At 43.2% G+C, this 14,330-nt stretch overlaps 2 protein-coding genes across 6 annotated transcripts; one reads left to right on the top strand and one right to left on the bottom strand.

Moving 5' to 3' along the window:
• Nucleotides 1–1,771: 1,771 nt before the first annotated feature.
• DIO1 (iodothyronine deiodinase 1) lies at nucleotides 1,772–6,465 on the bottom strand. The gene is made up of 4 exons (XM_009461249.2): nucleotides 6,082–6,465; nucleotides 4,292–4,435; nucleotides 2,901–3,100; nucleotides 1,772–2,421 (listed from the first exon to the last, which is right to left on the bottom strand). Exons 1-4 carry the CDS (start codon nucleotides 6,410–6,412, stop codon nucleotides 2,356–2,358), a joined length of 741 nt encoding a protein of 246 aa, XP_009459524.2. The 5' UTR covers nucleotides 6,413–6,465; the 3' UTR covers nucleotides 1,772–2,355.
• An 865-nt stretch (nucleotides 6,466–7,330) lies between these two features.
• On the top strand, nucleotides 7,331–13,941 carry YIPF1 (Yip1 domain family member 1). 5 transcript variants are annotated; one of them, XM_087733129.1, is made up of 10 exons: nucleotides 7,331–7,417; nucleotides 7,596–7,667; nucleotides 8,286–8,419; nucleotides 9,121–9,201; nucleotides 9,311–9,398; nucleotides 9,528–9,644; nucleotides 10,722–10,888; nucleotides 11,528–11,710; nucleotides 12,630–12,724; nucleotides 13,726–13,941. In XM_087733129.1, exons 2-9 carry the CDS (start codon nucleotides 7,637–7,639, stop codon nucleotides 12,717–12,719), a joined length of 891 nt encoding a protein of 296 aa, XP_087589255.1. In that variant the 5' UTR covers nucleotides 7,331–7,417; nucleotides 7,596–7,636; the 3' UTR covers nucleotides 12,720–12,724; nucleotides 13,726–13,941. The 5 variants fall into 5 exon arrangements, with proteins under 5 accessions (XP_087589255.1, XP_087589254.1, XP_087589256.1 ...); XM_087733128.1 differs by having other exon boundaries at nucleotides 7,332–7,417; nucleotides 8,256–8,419; nucleotides 13,726–13,935; XM_087733130.1 differs by having other exon boundaries at nucleotides 7,339–7,417; nucleotides 7,593–7,667.
• Nucleotides 13,942–14,330: the final 389 nt, after the last annotated feature.

Raw genomic sequence — 14,330 nt, forward strand, 5'->3', positions numbered from 1 at the left:
GCTTATAAAATTGAGTTTAGATTTTGTTAGATTCTGTTTAGCCATACAGATAAAACCATCCTTTTTATTATTATTGATACACTATAATTTTTTCAGTGAGTCACTTTAACCCCATGTCCATTTGTTGAGTAATCAAGTGTGGCTTGATGATTATTTTATTAGATGTTAATGTAACAGACACATTTAAATGAAGTTTATGAACACTGATGGTCTGTGTAGCAGTTTGGAGATGTAAAATGCTGTATAAGGGCTAAAAGCACTACTCGTGCACTCGCTTTTATGTTCCAAAAATTAAAACCAGACTTACATAGTATAATAGAGTGCCATTTCCTGCATTGTTTGGTTGGTTTGGTTTTGTTTTTTTTTAATGCCTCTGGGGTGACATTTTATAAAACAGTGTAATGAGGGGGATATATATACACTGGGATATTGCAAAAAGTATTTGTTCTCTTAAATCACCTTGTAAAAAAAGAACAATTTCTATATGCAGTGTAAGTTCATGGTCCTTAAACTCCCCTCAACTCTGAAGTCCAGTGAAAAATTTTCACAGCGTTGCACGTTATTATTCATTATTTGCTTTAAAATGTATTTTCTAGATTTGCAACACACCGAAGGACAGCTTCAAATGGAAGAATTTCTAGTGAGTATTTACAGTGTACATCAGTAGTGGTTCATGACATGGGATGTCTAGACTAACTGGGGAGAAACCATGAAAAAATGAAGCGTCTTTATTTACAGTTACTGTTAAATTGATGTTAGATACAGGAATTTGTAGATCATAGTATGAAACTGCATTTCCCAACTGCTCCTTTGTAGATTATAGTATGAAATTGCACCTGCCTACTGCTCCCAACTATATGAAGGAGCTCTTTGCAGAAGACTGGCAATCTTTTCTCCTTCAATTGTTGCCTTTAAGGCTGCAGTGTTTGGGAGCGATGGGACTTTCTTGAATCGCTGTCATCTAAAGAAGCGCTGAAGCTGGCTAGATGTATTCAAAGAGCTTGATTTCTGTGTAATTTGAAAACAGACACAGAAATTTCTAGATTCTTCTGTCTAACAAACTTCTGCAAATGTTGTTTGACAGTTATGTTACTACAGAGAACGCAATAACTTTTTTTTCCCTTCTACAGCTTCCTGATTTCCAAGCCACTTACTTGCGTTTTATCATCAAATCTGCCTTTGATCATTTTGTATCAGTGCACCGGGTGATGGCAGAGGGCACAGCAGAAAACACTTAAGTCCAGCTTAAATTTGTACCTCAGGTTTTTTTATAAAAAAGTTACACTTTGATATCTATAGCACAGAGAATATTTATTATTAAAACCTTGTATTAAAGTGGTTTTTGAAGGTTTGGATGTAGTATGTATTCCCCACCAGTTTAATGTATGTAATGCAGTACTCCTGTTAATTGTAGTAACAGCTTTCCAGTTTTATAACCTAGACTGTTACCCTAGAACACTTGAACATAACGGAGTCCATTTAAATTAGTATGTTTATATCAGGCTTTCTTAATACATGAATTAAAACTTGATTTCCTGTAAAATGTTTCCCTTGCACTCTGAGTTAAATAGAAAAACAAGTGAGAAGTATTTAAATGGGAGGTATTACTTCCTACTATCAAACAAGTCCTTCAAAAGTTCTTAAATTGGTAATTTTCTCATCAACTCAAACTGTTCAAGATTAATAGGATGACTGTAAACATCTACTAATGCTTAGAAATAACCTGGGCGGGAGAGGGGCAGGGCGGGGAGGGAAATAATCTGAAGCCATATGAAGTGCTCTGATAGATTTTTAATAGTTGCAGATCAATCCTTTGTTTCTATAAATATTTTCTACAATCGGGTCACAGCCGTCTGTGCTTTATGCTATGACTGTCATAACAAGTATTAATAGAAACAAATGTTGATAGAGATTGTCTTATTCAGAAGCCTTCTGAAGTCAGTGAAAGTGAACATTTAGGAAAATTGTATGTATACAAGAGAATCTTAATAACATGAAATCGGTTGTTTTGTGTCCCAGTCGACTTTTGCAAATGTCACCACCCCTGAAGTTTATCCTGCATCATTATGTTGGTATCCAGTCCTGACAGCTCAATGGACCCAACTACTACTCGTTACTGCACGCAGTATAAGCATAGTAAGATACTACAGTGCGGTAGTTGGGGTTGTAGTGATGAGACTTGAAAACCTCTGTACAAACATGTAATGAACCACATTACAGATGCTCTTTAGATACACATATATTATTCTTCTTGTCTCTATTGTTATTTTTAATTTTTTTTTCTTCTTATATCTATGAAAACTTCATTGAGCTTTTTTATCCAGATAGTCTTTACCCTGAAGCCCTCTTCTTTTTCTATTTCAGTTTTTCCAGGATGACGCGTATTTCCTGGGGGTGATAATTCCAAGGCCCCACTCCTCCCTGCAAAGACAATAAAATTATACAGTGATGCCCAAGCAGACAAAGCAGAAGTCCTTTTGAGCACAGCCGCTGCACCAGAGCTGTGGGCAGGTGTGCTTGGGCTTCCTTTGCATGACAGCCGTTGCGTGGGAGATGCTGTATGCACAGGTTACACCCTGCTGTGTAACTGGGACAGGGCCAACGTCTGGATCCTGGAGCTGGAAAGCGTTCCTAGATCTCACAGCTTAGATGTACCTAGGTTTCCTAATGAGCCAAAAGATAAATATTTGAGCAAGATGGAGGTGTACATCAAATACGTACATTATAAAGGCCCAGACTGGTTTGCTGCAAGTCCTTTTCTCTCCACAGTTAGAGTGAATTGTGAAACTTTTAGCTCTCAAACAGCATGAAATACTGTTAAATATAAAGCATCCTCAAATTATTTTGAAATTTCAAAATCTCAATATATTGTGTTCATTATTATTGTTGATATTTTTTACCTTGTAGATGACCTTCCCTCCTTGAAGTACATACAGTCGTTCTGGCAGCGCAGCGTATTTTGAACTGCTCAGGTTTTCCATAGTGTCTAAAACCACTGGACATAAAGGATTATTTTTCTGAAGATATTGTGCTGCAATTTTTCGATCTTCAAGGCTTCTGTGATTTTTAATAACAATATTGTTTTTAAAAGCCCATCCATCTAAAACAAATGAGAAAGGGGTTTAGCAAGGAACATTTTGAATAGGTGTTAAGGGCGGAGATGTACTGTGTGTCATATCCCAAAACTGTGATAAAAGAATACTGCAATTTACTCCTAGCACCAAAACTTGCCATGAAATGAAAGCCCCCCCTCAGAGTATGAGAGCACTAGGGCTTTTCAAATAAATGGTCCCAAGATCTTATTTGGTTTTTTTCTTTGATTTCATCAAACCGTATTTTCCCCTTGCCCTGGATTTGTAAATATTTGATGTATTTTAGCTGAAATTTTCTCACATAAGCCAACCCTAGAAAGATATCAGGTGGGAGACATGTATCCTATTTGGGTAAGGTTTGTCAAAATTATTGTCACAGAGGGGATTGTAAAATGGCAAGTAGCGTTATCAGCTGATACCTGTTCATTTAGCACATTTGCAACAATAGTACTGTTCATTCTGCTTGATTCTACTTGTTAAGCCTATAAAACAAAATTTCAGATCTGTGAGAAGTGAAACATTTGAGCCAGGGCACGCTTTCCTTTTTCAGAGGTATGCAAACACATTTGCACATAACTCCTCCTAGTAAAGTAGAAACTAGTAAAAGGTTTTGATGACTGAATTAGTTATCATCTGTTTCTCAACTACTGAAAGTGATGTATTGTTAGGAAACTTGAAAACGGTAAATGTTAAGTTTTAGAAAACCACCTGGGATAAAATGTGTTACCTGTGTAGATAAAAGAGTGTGTATAGTTCATTTGCTAAATTTTTCAAATTAGAGTTTGCATCCTGTTCTTGAGACATGTTAAAATGATTTTTTTAAAAAAAAAAACACGTAACATACTGGCATTGTACACGTAACCTTTGTTCTATGAAATGCTTTTTTTTTTTTTTTCCTTCCAAAAGGAGCTATACTAACACTGAGAGGAAACTTTGTAAAGATATAACTATGTGCTTCACCTTCACAGAGATGAGTGTCTTCAGCAGGAGTACCTCGGTGTAAAGTCAGATGTGTGAGTAAAATCTTTGGAGAATTAGGAACACAAACTGGTGCCTAGATTTGGTGTTGCCACTTTTGATTTGCGGAAGATTTCTTTCCCGTTTGCAGTTCCCTCCTTTGCTAACATACTTTTCTTCCTAAAGGCAATGATAATGTGTCTGAAGTTTTGGTAGGCATTACTGGGATGTTTGTACTGTACCTACGGCATGAGCTTCGTCGATGTAGATGATGAGGAAATCTGCTATTGAGCTGAAGTCTTTGATGAGCTTGTTGAACTCATCAAATTTTAACATAAACGAAGGTCAGGTGCAACTTCCAAAATTCAGGATTAAAGGTCGGTTATCTGGAAAAAAACGGGACAGTTTGTGGTTAAATCAGTGGAGGGAGGAAGGACAGAACTAAATCCATAGACTGAATTGAGCCTCTGCTGCACTTTCCTGGGCAATGGTAGGTAAGTCAGTCACTTATCCCAATGGTAGGTAAGTCACTTATCCCATAACTTCTAAGGACATTAAAATCGGCAGCAGAACATGGGCATCTGTGCAAAACAGGCATAAAGATGCTTTCTTTTCCCTAGCCTGGCTCTGAACTGTGCCAGATCCAGCAATGAGCTTAACCGAGGTGGGGGTTAAGCCCTTTGTACAGCCCAGTAAAGGCAGAAGGCACCGTGCAGTCACACGGCTTCTCTCATGTCCTCGTCACGAGAGCCACTTCTCAAGTTACCAGCATTCTGGGACAGGGAACTGATCTAAAACGGAGATACAGCATGTAGCACATCACAGCCTCCCCGAGATCCTTAGTACGAAGGAACTTCAAAAATACTGAACATGATCATCTGCAAGGTTTTTCAAAGGACAGTGGTTCAGAGATGTCTTAATGCTGTTTAATGAACCTATTGGACATGTCTTGATTTTTTTCAGAGGTGTCAGTTCTGGCTGAGCTGAGTGGAAGCTGCACTTTGCGGTCATGCATCACAGGCTTTCCTGCTTTCAATGTATTTCTGCATTTCCCTGTCCAAACAGAACTCTGGTTATACATTATTAAAGTAATGTTACACAAGCGACTGGCAGAAGTGGCTGTGCAGTTGCTTACAAATTAACACTGTATGCGCCCACAGGTGTTAGCATCTGTTTAATGGATTGCAAGGCTTCAATTTAAGGGCACTTGCAGGATTTTTAAGCACCTCTTTTAGTCTATGGTCATGCTAAATTATCTGAAATTTGTTCAAGATCTTCCTTCTGGCTGGGCTTAACTTCAAAAACTGCTGCTAGCATAGATTCACATCCTAAAGAAGCTAATAAAGGGGGTACCTTCCTGTAGATACCGTGTATCTCTTTTCCAAATTTGCACCCTATTTTCTACATAAATACATATATATAATTAGAAAAGCAGAGTTAGAGAAGGATGTAATCCCTCCCATGGGGATTGGGACTGCAGCTTAATGATTAATTCCACGTTCTACAGAGATCTCAGTGGGAGGCAGCAGGCAAAGTACAAAGCAACTTCTTTTTCTTCTGTTTTATTTCTAGCCACTTTGAATCTGGAAAAAACCACCGTGTGCTTTCTGGGCCTTAGGCTGGCTAAGGGAGCTGGTGTGGGACTTCACATACGGGGAATGGCAGCCAACGCTCATGAATCACTGCACACGGTTCCAATTCTGGGTCTTCTCTCCCTAAAATGAATTATTACCTTGGCTTTCAGTGAAGAGGTATTTCCAGGCAGAGCCAGCTTTTGCAAGAGGTTCATAAGCTCACTGGCATGAAGGGGTATTGTAACCAGGATTATAAATACAGGTTGGTTTTGAAAACCAAGAGGCAGACAGCTGGCATGAACGTTGCTGCATCTTTTCCATCGAATGGGTGCTGTCGTCTGGTCTGGTCTGCTTTGTCGTGCACTCTCACACCAGCTGCCTGTCCCTATTCCCTCAGCAACCTCTTCTCATTTACCGTCTTAGCAAACTAAACCCATCTACGCGGCTGATTTACTGACCTCGCATGAAATCGAAGAGGTGACGAACTTCCCCGTTGAAAGTCACCACTGGCGTGTTGGGAGCAGGATGGCTCTCGTAGGCTTCATCCTCCAGCCTCTTCCACTTCACCTTCAGCACAAAGAGCAAATACTTGAAGCTGAAAAAAGTCGGACCCCAGTTTTCGTAGCTGAACTTTGGATTCTCATTCATTCTGCTCTTTTCGCCCTGTTTTAGGATGTATCTTTTCATGGCATTAGGGAACAGTATCATCAGTGTTTTGCCAGCGACGACGCACGTAGTAACGTGCAGAAGAATCAGAATTTTTTGTAGGAATACCCTGGCTCTGAACATCGTGGTGGAGGAGGTCTGACCGCTTCCGATGGGAATGCAGCGCGACAGTAGGGGCAAAGGTAGAGAGCGGGGGGGGGGGGGGGGGGGAGGAAAAACATTCACGTGGTTGGCCAAATTCCTGCCTTGCCTTGCACCCCGTCACCTCTCCGGGGACTTCAGCGTCTGGGCGAGCGCAGAGCCCGTCAGCTGTGCTATCTCCGTCTACACCAAAGGCATTAATTGCAGCGACAGACAGATTTTTAGTGCGAACTGCACAGTGATAAGGCTTATTCACAAATATGTGGTGTATTTTACTCATGACAGAGGCTGAATCAGGACGTTTTCCCAGAACCACAGACTAAAAGTAAGAATTACGTTAGCAGTCCTCGAGGGCCTGATCCTGCCAGCGGTTACGCGCTCAGTCCCTGCGTGTGCGGGACCAGCAACGCTGGAGCTCGGGGCCGCGGGCTGGTGCAGCCATTTGCATTTTGCATGTGCTGTGCAGAGTGTCCTGTTCCTACGGCTCTGCCTCCTTCGGTGCGCCGCTGCACACCGGTATCTGTCACTTTGGGGCTGGAAGGATACCCCCAAAATATATATACCTCAATATATATAAATATAGAAATTATCAAAATACCTAATGTGCATTTATAATAGAATATGTAAACCCATATGTACAATCTATGCGCGTGTGTATGTGTGTAACACGCGCAAACGTAGCAGGCGGAGCTCCGCTCCTGTCACGCCCGCCCAGCGGGGCTGCGGGCGCCGGGGCGGCGCCGTCCCGGGGCCTCCCCCGGGCGCCGCGGGCTCTTTAAGGGGGCGGAGGCGGAAGAGGAAGCACCGCGTGGCTTCTGATTGGCCGGCACGACGAGCGTCGCCGGTATGTTCCTTCCGAGCCAGAGAGGCGGGGGAGGAGAGGGGAGCAGCGGAGTCGCTGATTGGCTGTCGCCGCGCAGCGCCTGCGGGCCCTTTAAGGGAGCGGAGCGGCCGCGGCCGGGAGCGGTTGGGCTGCGGAGCCCGGAGGTGCGGGGGCTTCCCCGGTGCTGCGGCGGGGTCGCGGCCAGCCCTGGGCGGGGTGACGGGGGTGGCCCAGGCGGCCTGGGGCAGCCGCAGGGGACGCGAGCGGCAGCTGGGACTGGCACGGAGGGGAGGGGATGCGCGCGGGGTCTGCGGGTCAGCGCTGCCGCCTGTCTTCCAGCAGGGTCGAGGCCTCGGGGACCTGTTCCTCAACCAAGCGGATGAATGGCGACTGTGGATGACCTCAAATTCCAAGGTAAACGTCAGGTTTGGGGCCCAGCCGACGGAGTGGTCAAACTCCCAGAGGCTTGGAAGGGTTTCTGAGCTTCGCTTTGGGTTCCTCTGAATAAAAGCTTCCTGCAGGTTTTGCCAGCAGTGTCAGGAGCGTCTCCCGTTTTCTGAGATGAGATTGGGCTGTCGGTGAGCTAAAAAGCATTACCTGTGCTGACTGAAATCCTTGGTGATGGGAAGCGAAAGCTGAAAACGGGCAGAGCACTCTGTAATTTGGAATGGACTGTAGCTTCAGACTTGCTTAAGCATATTTATTGCTCTGGTCCTCAGGTCGGGGCTGACTGCAGGAAGGACAGGCAGGTTTCGGCAGTACTGGTTTGTCACACAAGGCAGATCAGCAGGAAAGGAGGCCTCGCGCTTTGTTGACTAAGTAAATATCCAGCTTGATCCGTGTCAGTTTGGGCTTTAAGAAACAGATCATATCTGACGTGCGTAGACTAGTGAGGTATCCTTCCTTGGGCTGTGTAGGGGTCTTAATGTAGTTTTTTGAGCCACAAAACCAACAATTTTGGTAGCTTGATCATTGCCTCTCTTGTAATGTACTTATTTGCAGAATTTGACGATGCAGCTAATTTGCTTGCAGCAAATCCTGACGCTACCACAATAAGCATCGACGAGCCAGTTGAAATCCCCAAGAATCAGCACGGCCGTCTGCAAGAGCCAGGAAGAGAAGAGGATGATGAATTACTGGGGACTGATGACTCCGATAAAACAGAGGTAATGCTCTTATGCCTACAGTGCCTCCATCGGCATGTATACAAACGGTGCTGACAAGACTAAGGGGTTTCTAGAGGACACCAGGGATTTATGCTGGGTGACTTAAAACTCTGCTTCTTCTCCGTTGCAGGTTACTTTCTCGATAGCAGAGCTGGCAGAAGCAAACGCACGTTGGCTCTTCAGCTGTTGTGGTTTGCAGCCCAGGAAACTGAACCGAAATGGTGGTGACTTAAGCTAAGCAAATATGCCCAGAGATGAGCGCAGCAGCAGCTGAAAACCCAGCACTGTGTTTGTTTCTGTCTGTTCTGCTGTGGGGTTGGTGGCTCTGGCAGGAGAGCAGAAAACTTTGTAAATGGCCAGGGCTTGTGTGAAGGCTCAGCTAATGCAGCCAGCAACGACGGCAAGGGAACTTGCGATGCCAATGAAGGCATGTGTTATAAATGATGGGCTGAAAGGTAGTATCTGGCTGCTCCTTAGAACACCAGGCCGCTATTCTGCTTGCAGGGAGATAAGAGACTATCTGCTGCTAATAAATACTGGAGGGGGAAAGGAAAACCATTAAATAATCCATAATAAGCGCCGCCATGTTAAGTTTGTTTTCTACCCACATAGAGCAATCATTTAACTATTGTGTAAATGAACTAGTAATGCATAAATTGCATGCTTGTAATGCTTTTCATGTTGCCTTTCCCACCATACAGCTGCTTGCAGGACAGAAGAAAAGTGCCCCTTTCTGGACATTTGAGTACTACCAGACGTTCTTCGATGTGGACACTTACCAGGTTAATACTTCAGTCCAGAGGAGAACTATTGTCTGAACTATGCCTTAACCAGACATTGAGGTTTTTCCATTTTGCATCTTCAGCCAGACAAATCTGTATGTTTTCACAGGTCCTGGACAGAATCAAAGGTTCGGTTTTCCCAGTACCAGGGAAGAACTTTGTAAGGCTGTATATCCGCAGCAATCCCGACCTTTATGGTAGGTATGAGGTGAGAGAAGTTCTCTTCTGTGCTAAATGTTTTGAGTTTGTATTCCCTTTTACTTGCTAACCTTAAAAAAACAAGAAGGCAGAGGAGTTGTTACTGAACTTGTTTGTTTCCTTTTAAGGTCCCTTTTGGATATGTGCCACGCTCGTCTTTACCATTGCTGTTAGTGGCAATCTCTCCAATTTCTTTATCCATCTGGGCAAACCAACATACCACTATGTGCCCGAGTTCAGAAAAGGTTTGTAAGTAGTCGATACAGTCCTGAGTTTGTGAGTTTGGTTTTTTGTTTTGTTTTGTTTTTTTCAGTGCGCTAATGAAGTAGTATAAAAACACGTCACAGCTTTGATTTAGCAGAGTCTTTTGATTGATTGGTTTCTTTAAATTTTTAGAGATGTGAAATAAGTCCTTAAAGTGGGCTGTAACTGGCAGAACCCTACTCCTCCAGAGCATAAAGTAGTTACAGGGTTTTAGTAGAGTAGGCAGGAGTAATTAGAGCAGTTATTTTTCTAGCCTGAGTGAATGCCCCCTTGTACAGCGAATGAAAGCCCAGCAGTGGCCACTGTGGTGCTTTTGTAGGTGCCTTTTTTGGATCGATGGCCTCCTAGGAGCCTGCAGGCCTCAGACAGAAAATGACTGAATTAGAGTATTACTCACGTCACCTACCGAGGGCTGGAAGTTGTTACCTTCTGGCAAACTTGAAAATAAGCAAAAGATGCTCAACTGATACGTGCCCCAGGGAACTCAGAGTGAGGAGCCAATCGTCTATACCTGTCCTTGTAGTTTGAAGGAGACTGCTATCCTTGCAGAGGGACATGGCTTTTGTTTGTTTCCAAAATCCCCAGCGTACTTGGAAAAATGCTGCCATTTGGGAATCCAATCACTTGAATAATTTCAGATTTGACACTCTTGTCTGTGTTCTCTTTCAAATTTTTTAGCATGTCTGCATTCTATTCTCATTTTTCAGTAGGTGTTAGTAGCTGGATTTCTGTTTTTAACTAAGTTTTTCTTTCCTCTGTGGCTCTTCCTTTCACACCGAAACCAACAGAATTTTGTACACAGGTGTAATAAAGAAATTCAAAATATCAAGAGAATACTTTGTGGAGTCTTTACTTTTAAACTAACTTGAAGCACTGGAAAAGTAGTGGGTGTAAACTGGATATAAATGCAAAGTTTTCTCAGTTTATTAATAATTCAAACTGTATATTTTGAAAGTAACTTCAAAGGTAGCTTTCTAGTTTTCAGACTAAATGCTTCTACACGTTTGATTCTGGCTGGTATTCTATGTAAAGCGTGAAATCTTTTGTCATATTTCCAGTGTCCATAGCAGCAACAACGATTTATGCATACGCTTGGCTTGTTCCCCTTGCTCTCTGGGGATTCCTGATGTGGAGGAACAGTAAAGTTATGAACATTGTCTCTTACTCGTTCCTGGAGATAGTGTGTGTATATGGCTACTCCCTCTTCATTTACATTCCCACAGCGGTACGTACGGCCTGAAGAGTGCACCTCTATTACATGCCCTGCGAAAAGGTCCTGGTTTAGAAAATCTGCTATTTCTTATAATATTGTTCACATTAGTCAAAATCTCGGGGACTGGGCAAATCATTTGCTCCTTTGTTTGGCTAGAATAAAGCTTTTTGTTGAAGCTTGTCTAGTGTAAAGATGTCTCGTGGGTCCTGGAAAAGCCCAGGACCGGTTATGTCCCCAGAGGCAGCAAATCCAAGCAAGGGTGCTGCTAGCGAGCCTGGCAGGCAGCCTGAGGCAACTTGAGGAATCGGGATGTGTGTGTCCCCAGGGTACAGACCTCCATGCGTGTGGGATGGCAATGCTGATGGCTCTGAGGACAAGTTTCCCTGGCAGGGACCATCCTGGGCCACTCTGGCAAAGGGCAGGCCTTGGAGGGAGTGCCATAACTCAGGGGACACACTCTTGTTGTATCCGGGATTAAAGCTCATCGCTGCTGTTATTCTTTCCTCAAACAACAGAGATATATCAGATAAGGCATGAATTAATGTGTGCACAATTGGCTGGAAATGATGAAATGTCACAGAACAATACATTAAATAAATGAATCTCCATTTCACACAGTCTCTTTAACAATCACTTTCCTCCCTTTTACAGATTTTATGGATCATTCCACAAAAAGTGGTGCGCTGGGTCCTGGTGATGTTCTCCCTGTGCCTTTCGGGGTCTGTTTTGGTGATGACCTTTTGGCCCGCTGTCCGAGATGACAACCGGAGGATCGCACTGGCGACTGTGGGGACCATTGTTCTGCTTCACGCCCTGCTGGCTGTCGGCTGTTTGGTATGACACTGTCCTTTTTTTTCTCTAACCTGTTATTTCCTGGGACTGGTGACATTACGGTGCAGGGAAGAAGGGGTTGGCTGGTTGATGGAAAATCTTTTTTAATAAAGAAAGAAATAGTACTTCTGAAAAACCTCCAAAGTAAGAGTTCCAATTATTTCCAATAGCAAAAGTTGATGCCACTCACAGAATAGTCTTAAATTTATCTGGAATTCGTCATAGTATCAGCAAAGCATTAATCTTTATTGTATCCAGTCGCAGCTTATTCCAATGAGTACTATGCTTAGTTAGTCCTTTAAAATTATTAAATGTTCAATATGTAGTGTGTGCTTATGAATTTTATGTATAAAAACATAAACCTGCTAGAACTTAGTAAAATATCAGTGTTATGAAAACAGAAGTCCCTAACGCTACTGAAATACATAGTGATGAGAACTTAAATTATTTGCTCTTTGTTGCAGTAGGTAGAATGATATCATCCAGGCTTCAGTTCTGTTCCCTGCCAGATTCCAGAGTAGACAGATTTGGTTCCCTGCAGCTCAGCGTGCAGGGAGGTGGAGGCAAAACACAACTCTTGTGTCAGCAGGAGACTTGCAGCTGACTTAGTGGGGCTCCTGTCACTGGAGACGGCCTGGGGCTTCATCAGTTAAACCAGCAAACAGTCAAATTTCTGCAATCCAATCCCTTCCAGTACAGGTCTTTTTCAAAGGCTTTAGCTGCTAAATGTTACATTTAAAAGTACAGTTTGGAGCACCGTTTTAGTTGACATTTCTAATCTGAGAAAAACAGAAAAGATCCAAATTTGCCATTTCAGTGCTGTGTCTGTGCCTTGTGAACAGTGGGTGTGGGAAGAAAGAGCTGGGATAAGGCAGAACTGCTTGTTTCTCTCTAAGCAGTCTTTTTCTCCTCTGTAATGTAGGCATACTTTTTTGATGCCCCTGAACTGGATTTTCCTGCACCTATTATCCCTGCTCACAATGGAACAACAGTAATAACAAAGAGTCAGTAAACAAGGTAAGAATCCAATCTAAACTTTCTTCTGTAGTCATCACAGACATCTTTAAACTTTTCCCCATTACTATGGTTGAGTGGAAAAGGGTTTAACAGACCAATTTTGCCAAGTGATGCCTACATATAAATACCATTTATTAACTTTTCTTCCAGTTGTAAGTTTTAAGTATAGTCATAAAAACATAAAAGACTCTGAGGAACAAAGACATGTTATCTTTCTTTTCTTTGAGATTTACTCTTGGCAAGGAAACACACCTTTAAATAATCTACTCAGTCCCATAAGTCTTTTCAAAGATTTTTTTTTTTTTCCCCCCTCAATCCCTTGCAAAAGTCCAAAAGTGTTTGTTAGAATTTGTACTGCACAAGTAAAACTTAAGCAATAAACCATTATACTCCTATTTCCCTTTCCATTTATTGTTAAAAATTGGATTTTTTTTTCCCCTTGATGTTTGCGACAATGTGTTTCAGAGCCGCAGCTCTGTGTACGGGGACATCCATGTACTCTCAGAGCAGGGCTGACTCGGAGCCTGAGCCATCCCTACGGACTGCATTCCTTGCGTGGGATGGTTTGCTTCCTGGTAGCTACGAGTGTTGCCAGCGGCAGATGACATTTGAATTCTGTTGCAGAGATGAGACGTGGACCAGGTCCAGGAAAAGGCTAATAGACGTGCAGAGGCCAGGCCTCTGGAACTATACCAGCCACAAGTGTGTATGTGGAAATCAGAGTATTTACTGACTAGAAGCTAGATTAGATTAAAGGAGAAAAAAAAAAAAAAGCCCAAATATGCCTAGCAAAAATGCTCATAAAAAGTTACCAGCTGTGACACAATCTAATAATGCAGAGCAATTTTAGAAGCTTTCCTCCTGCAAAATCAGTTTCTCATCCCAGGTGCCTATTGAGATTCAATATGATAGTAATGAATTTTAGTGTTTAGATGTAAGTATGTGCCTTATTGTGTCCTCTGGTACCTGTAATATTCATAGAAGTTATTTGTCTCTTTCAGATTACAATGCCTGTTTCTCCATCTGTACAGTAATTTTATTTTAGATTATTTTTTCACTGAAGAACATGGGAAGTGCAAGAACAGGGGATGTTCTCTTGTAAAAGAAAGGACAGTGACATCCCACGGACTGACGGACATCTCCACGCTCACTGCAGCCTGACTGGTTCCATAAGGAGAGCGCGCTGTTGATCTTAATCCTGTACAGCAGTTTTTCTTTTTTTTTTTTTTTTTTTTTTTAATTGTCTGCACTCCCCACGCTATTCAGAGGCAAAATAAAATGTTCTGAAGGTGAATACTCCTCCTCGAAAGCTGTCGAGGGAGGGCTGGCAAGAGGTGTGAAGGCGGGGCGGAGGTGAGGCAGGGTTTTGCCGTGTTACTACTGAACCGCCTTGAGGCGCGCGTATGTAGCCACCGAGCGCTTCCAGTAGCAAAGGCCGCCTCGAAAGCGGCCCCCGCTGCATTCCTTCCCCTCAGCCGCGCCCTCCCTCCCCGTGGGGCGCCGTAACGTTTCCCGTTGTTGGTCGGGCCGGCGCTGACGGGCCCTGCCCGGCAGTCGCGCAGAGGCCCCGGGGAGCCCCGGGCCCGGCGGGGCGCGGCTGCGGGAG

Source organism: Nipponia nippon, unplaced genomic scaffold (genome assembly GCF_047370975.1).
Source record: "Nipponia nippon isolate SJK-2023a ecotype South Korea unplaced genomic scaffold, ASM4737097v1 scaffold_5, whole genome shotgun sequence".
Lineage (NCBI taxonomy): Eukaryota > Metazoa > Chordata > Aves > Pelecaniformes > Threskiornithidae > Nipponia > Nipponia nippon.

What these genes read in the sequence shown, in the direction of transcription:
- YIPF1 (XM_087733128.1), top strand. Translation starts at nt 7,637, where the DNA reads ATGGCGACTGTGGATGACCTCAAATTCCAAG. An exon ending in ATGACTCCGATAAAACAGAG is followed by an intron (nt 8,420 to 9,120) that starts GTAATGCTCTTA and finishes CCCACCATACAG; the next exon opens with CTGCTTGCAGGACAGAAGAA. An exon ending in TCATTTACATTCCCACAGCG is followed by an intron (nt 10,889 to 11,527) that starts GTACGTACGGCC and finishes TCCCTTTTACAG; the next exon opens with ATTTTATGGATCATTCCACA.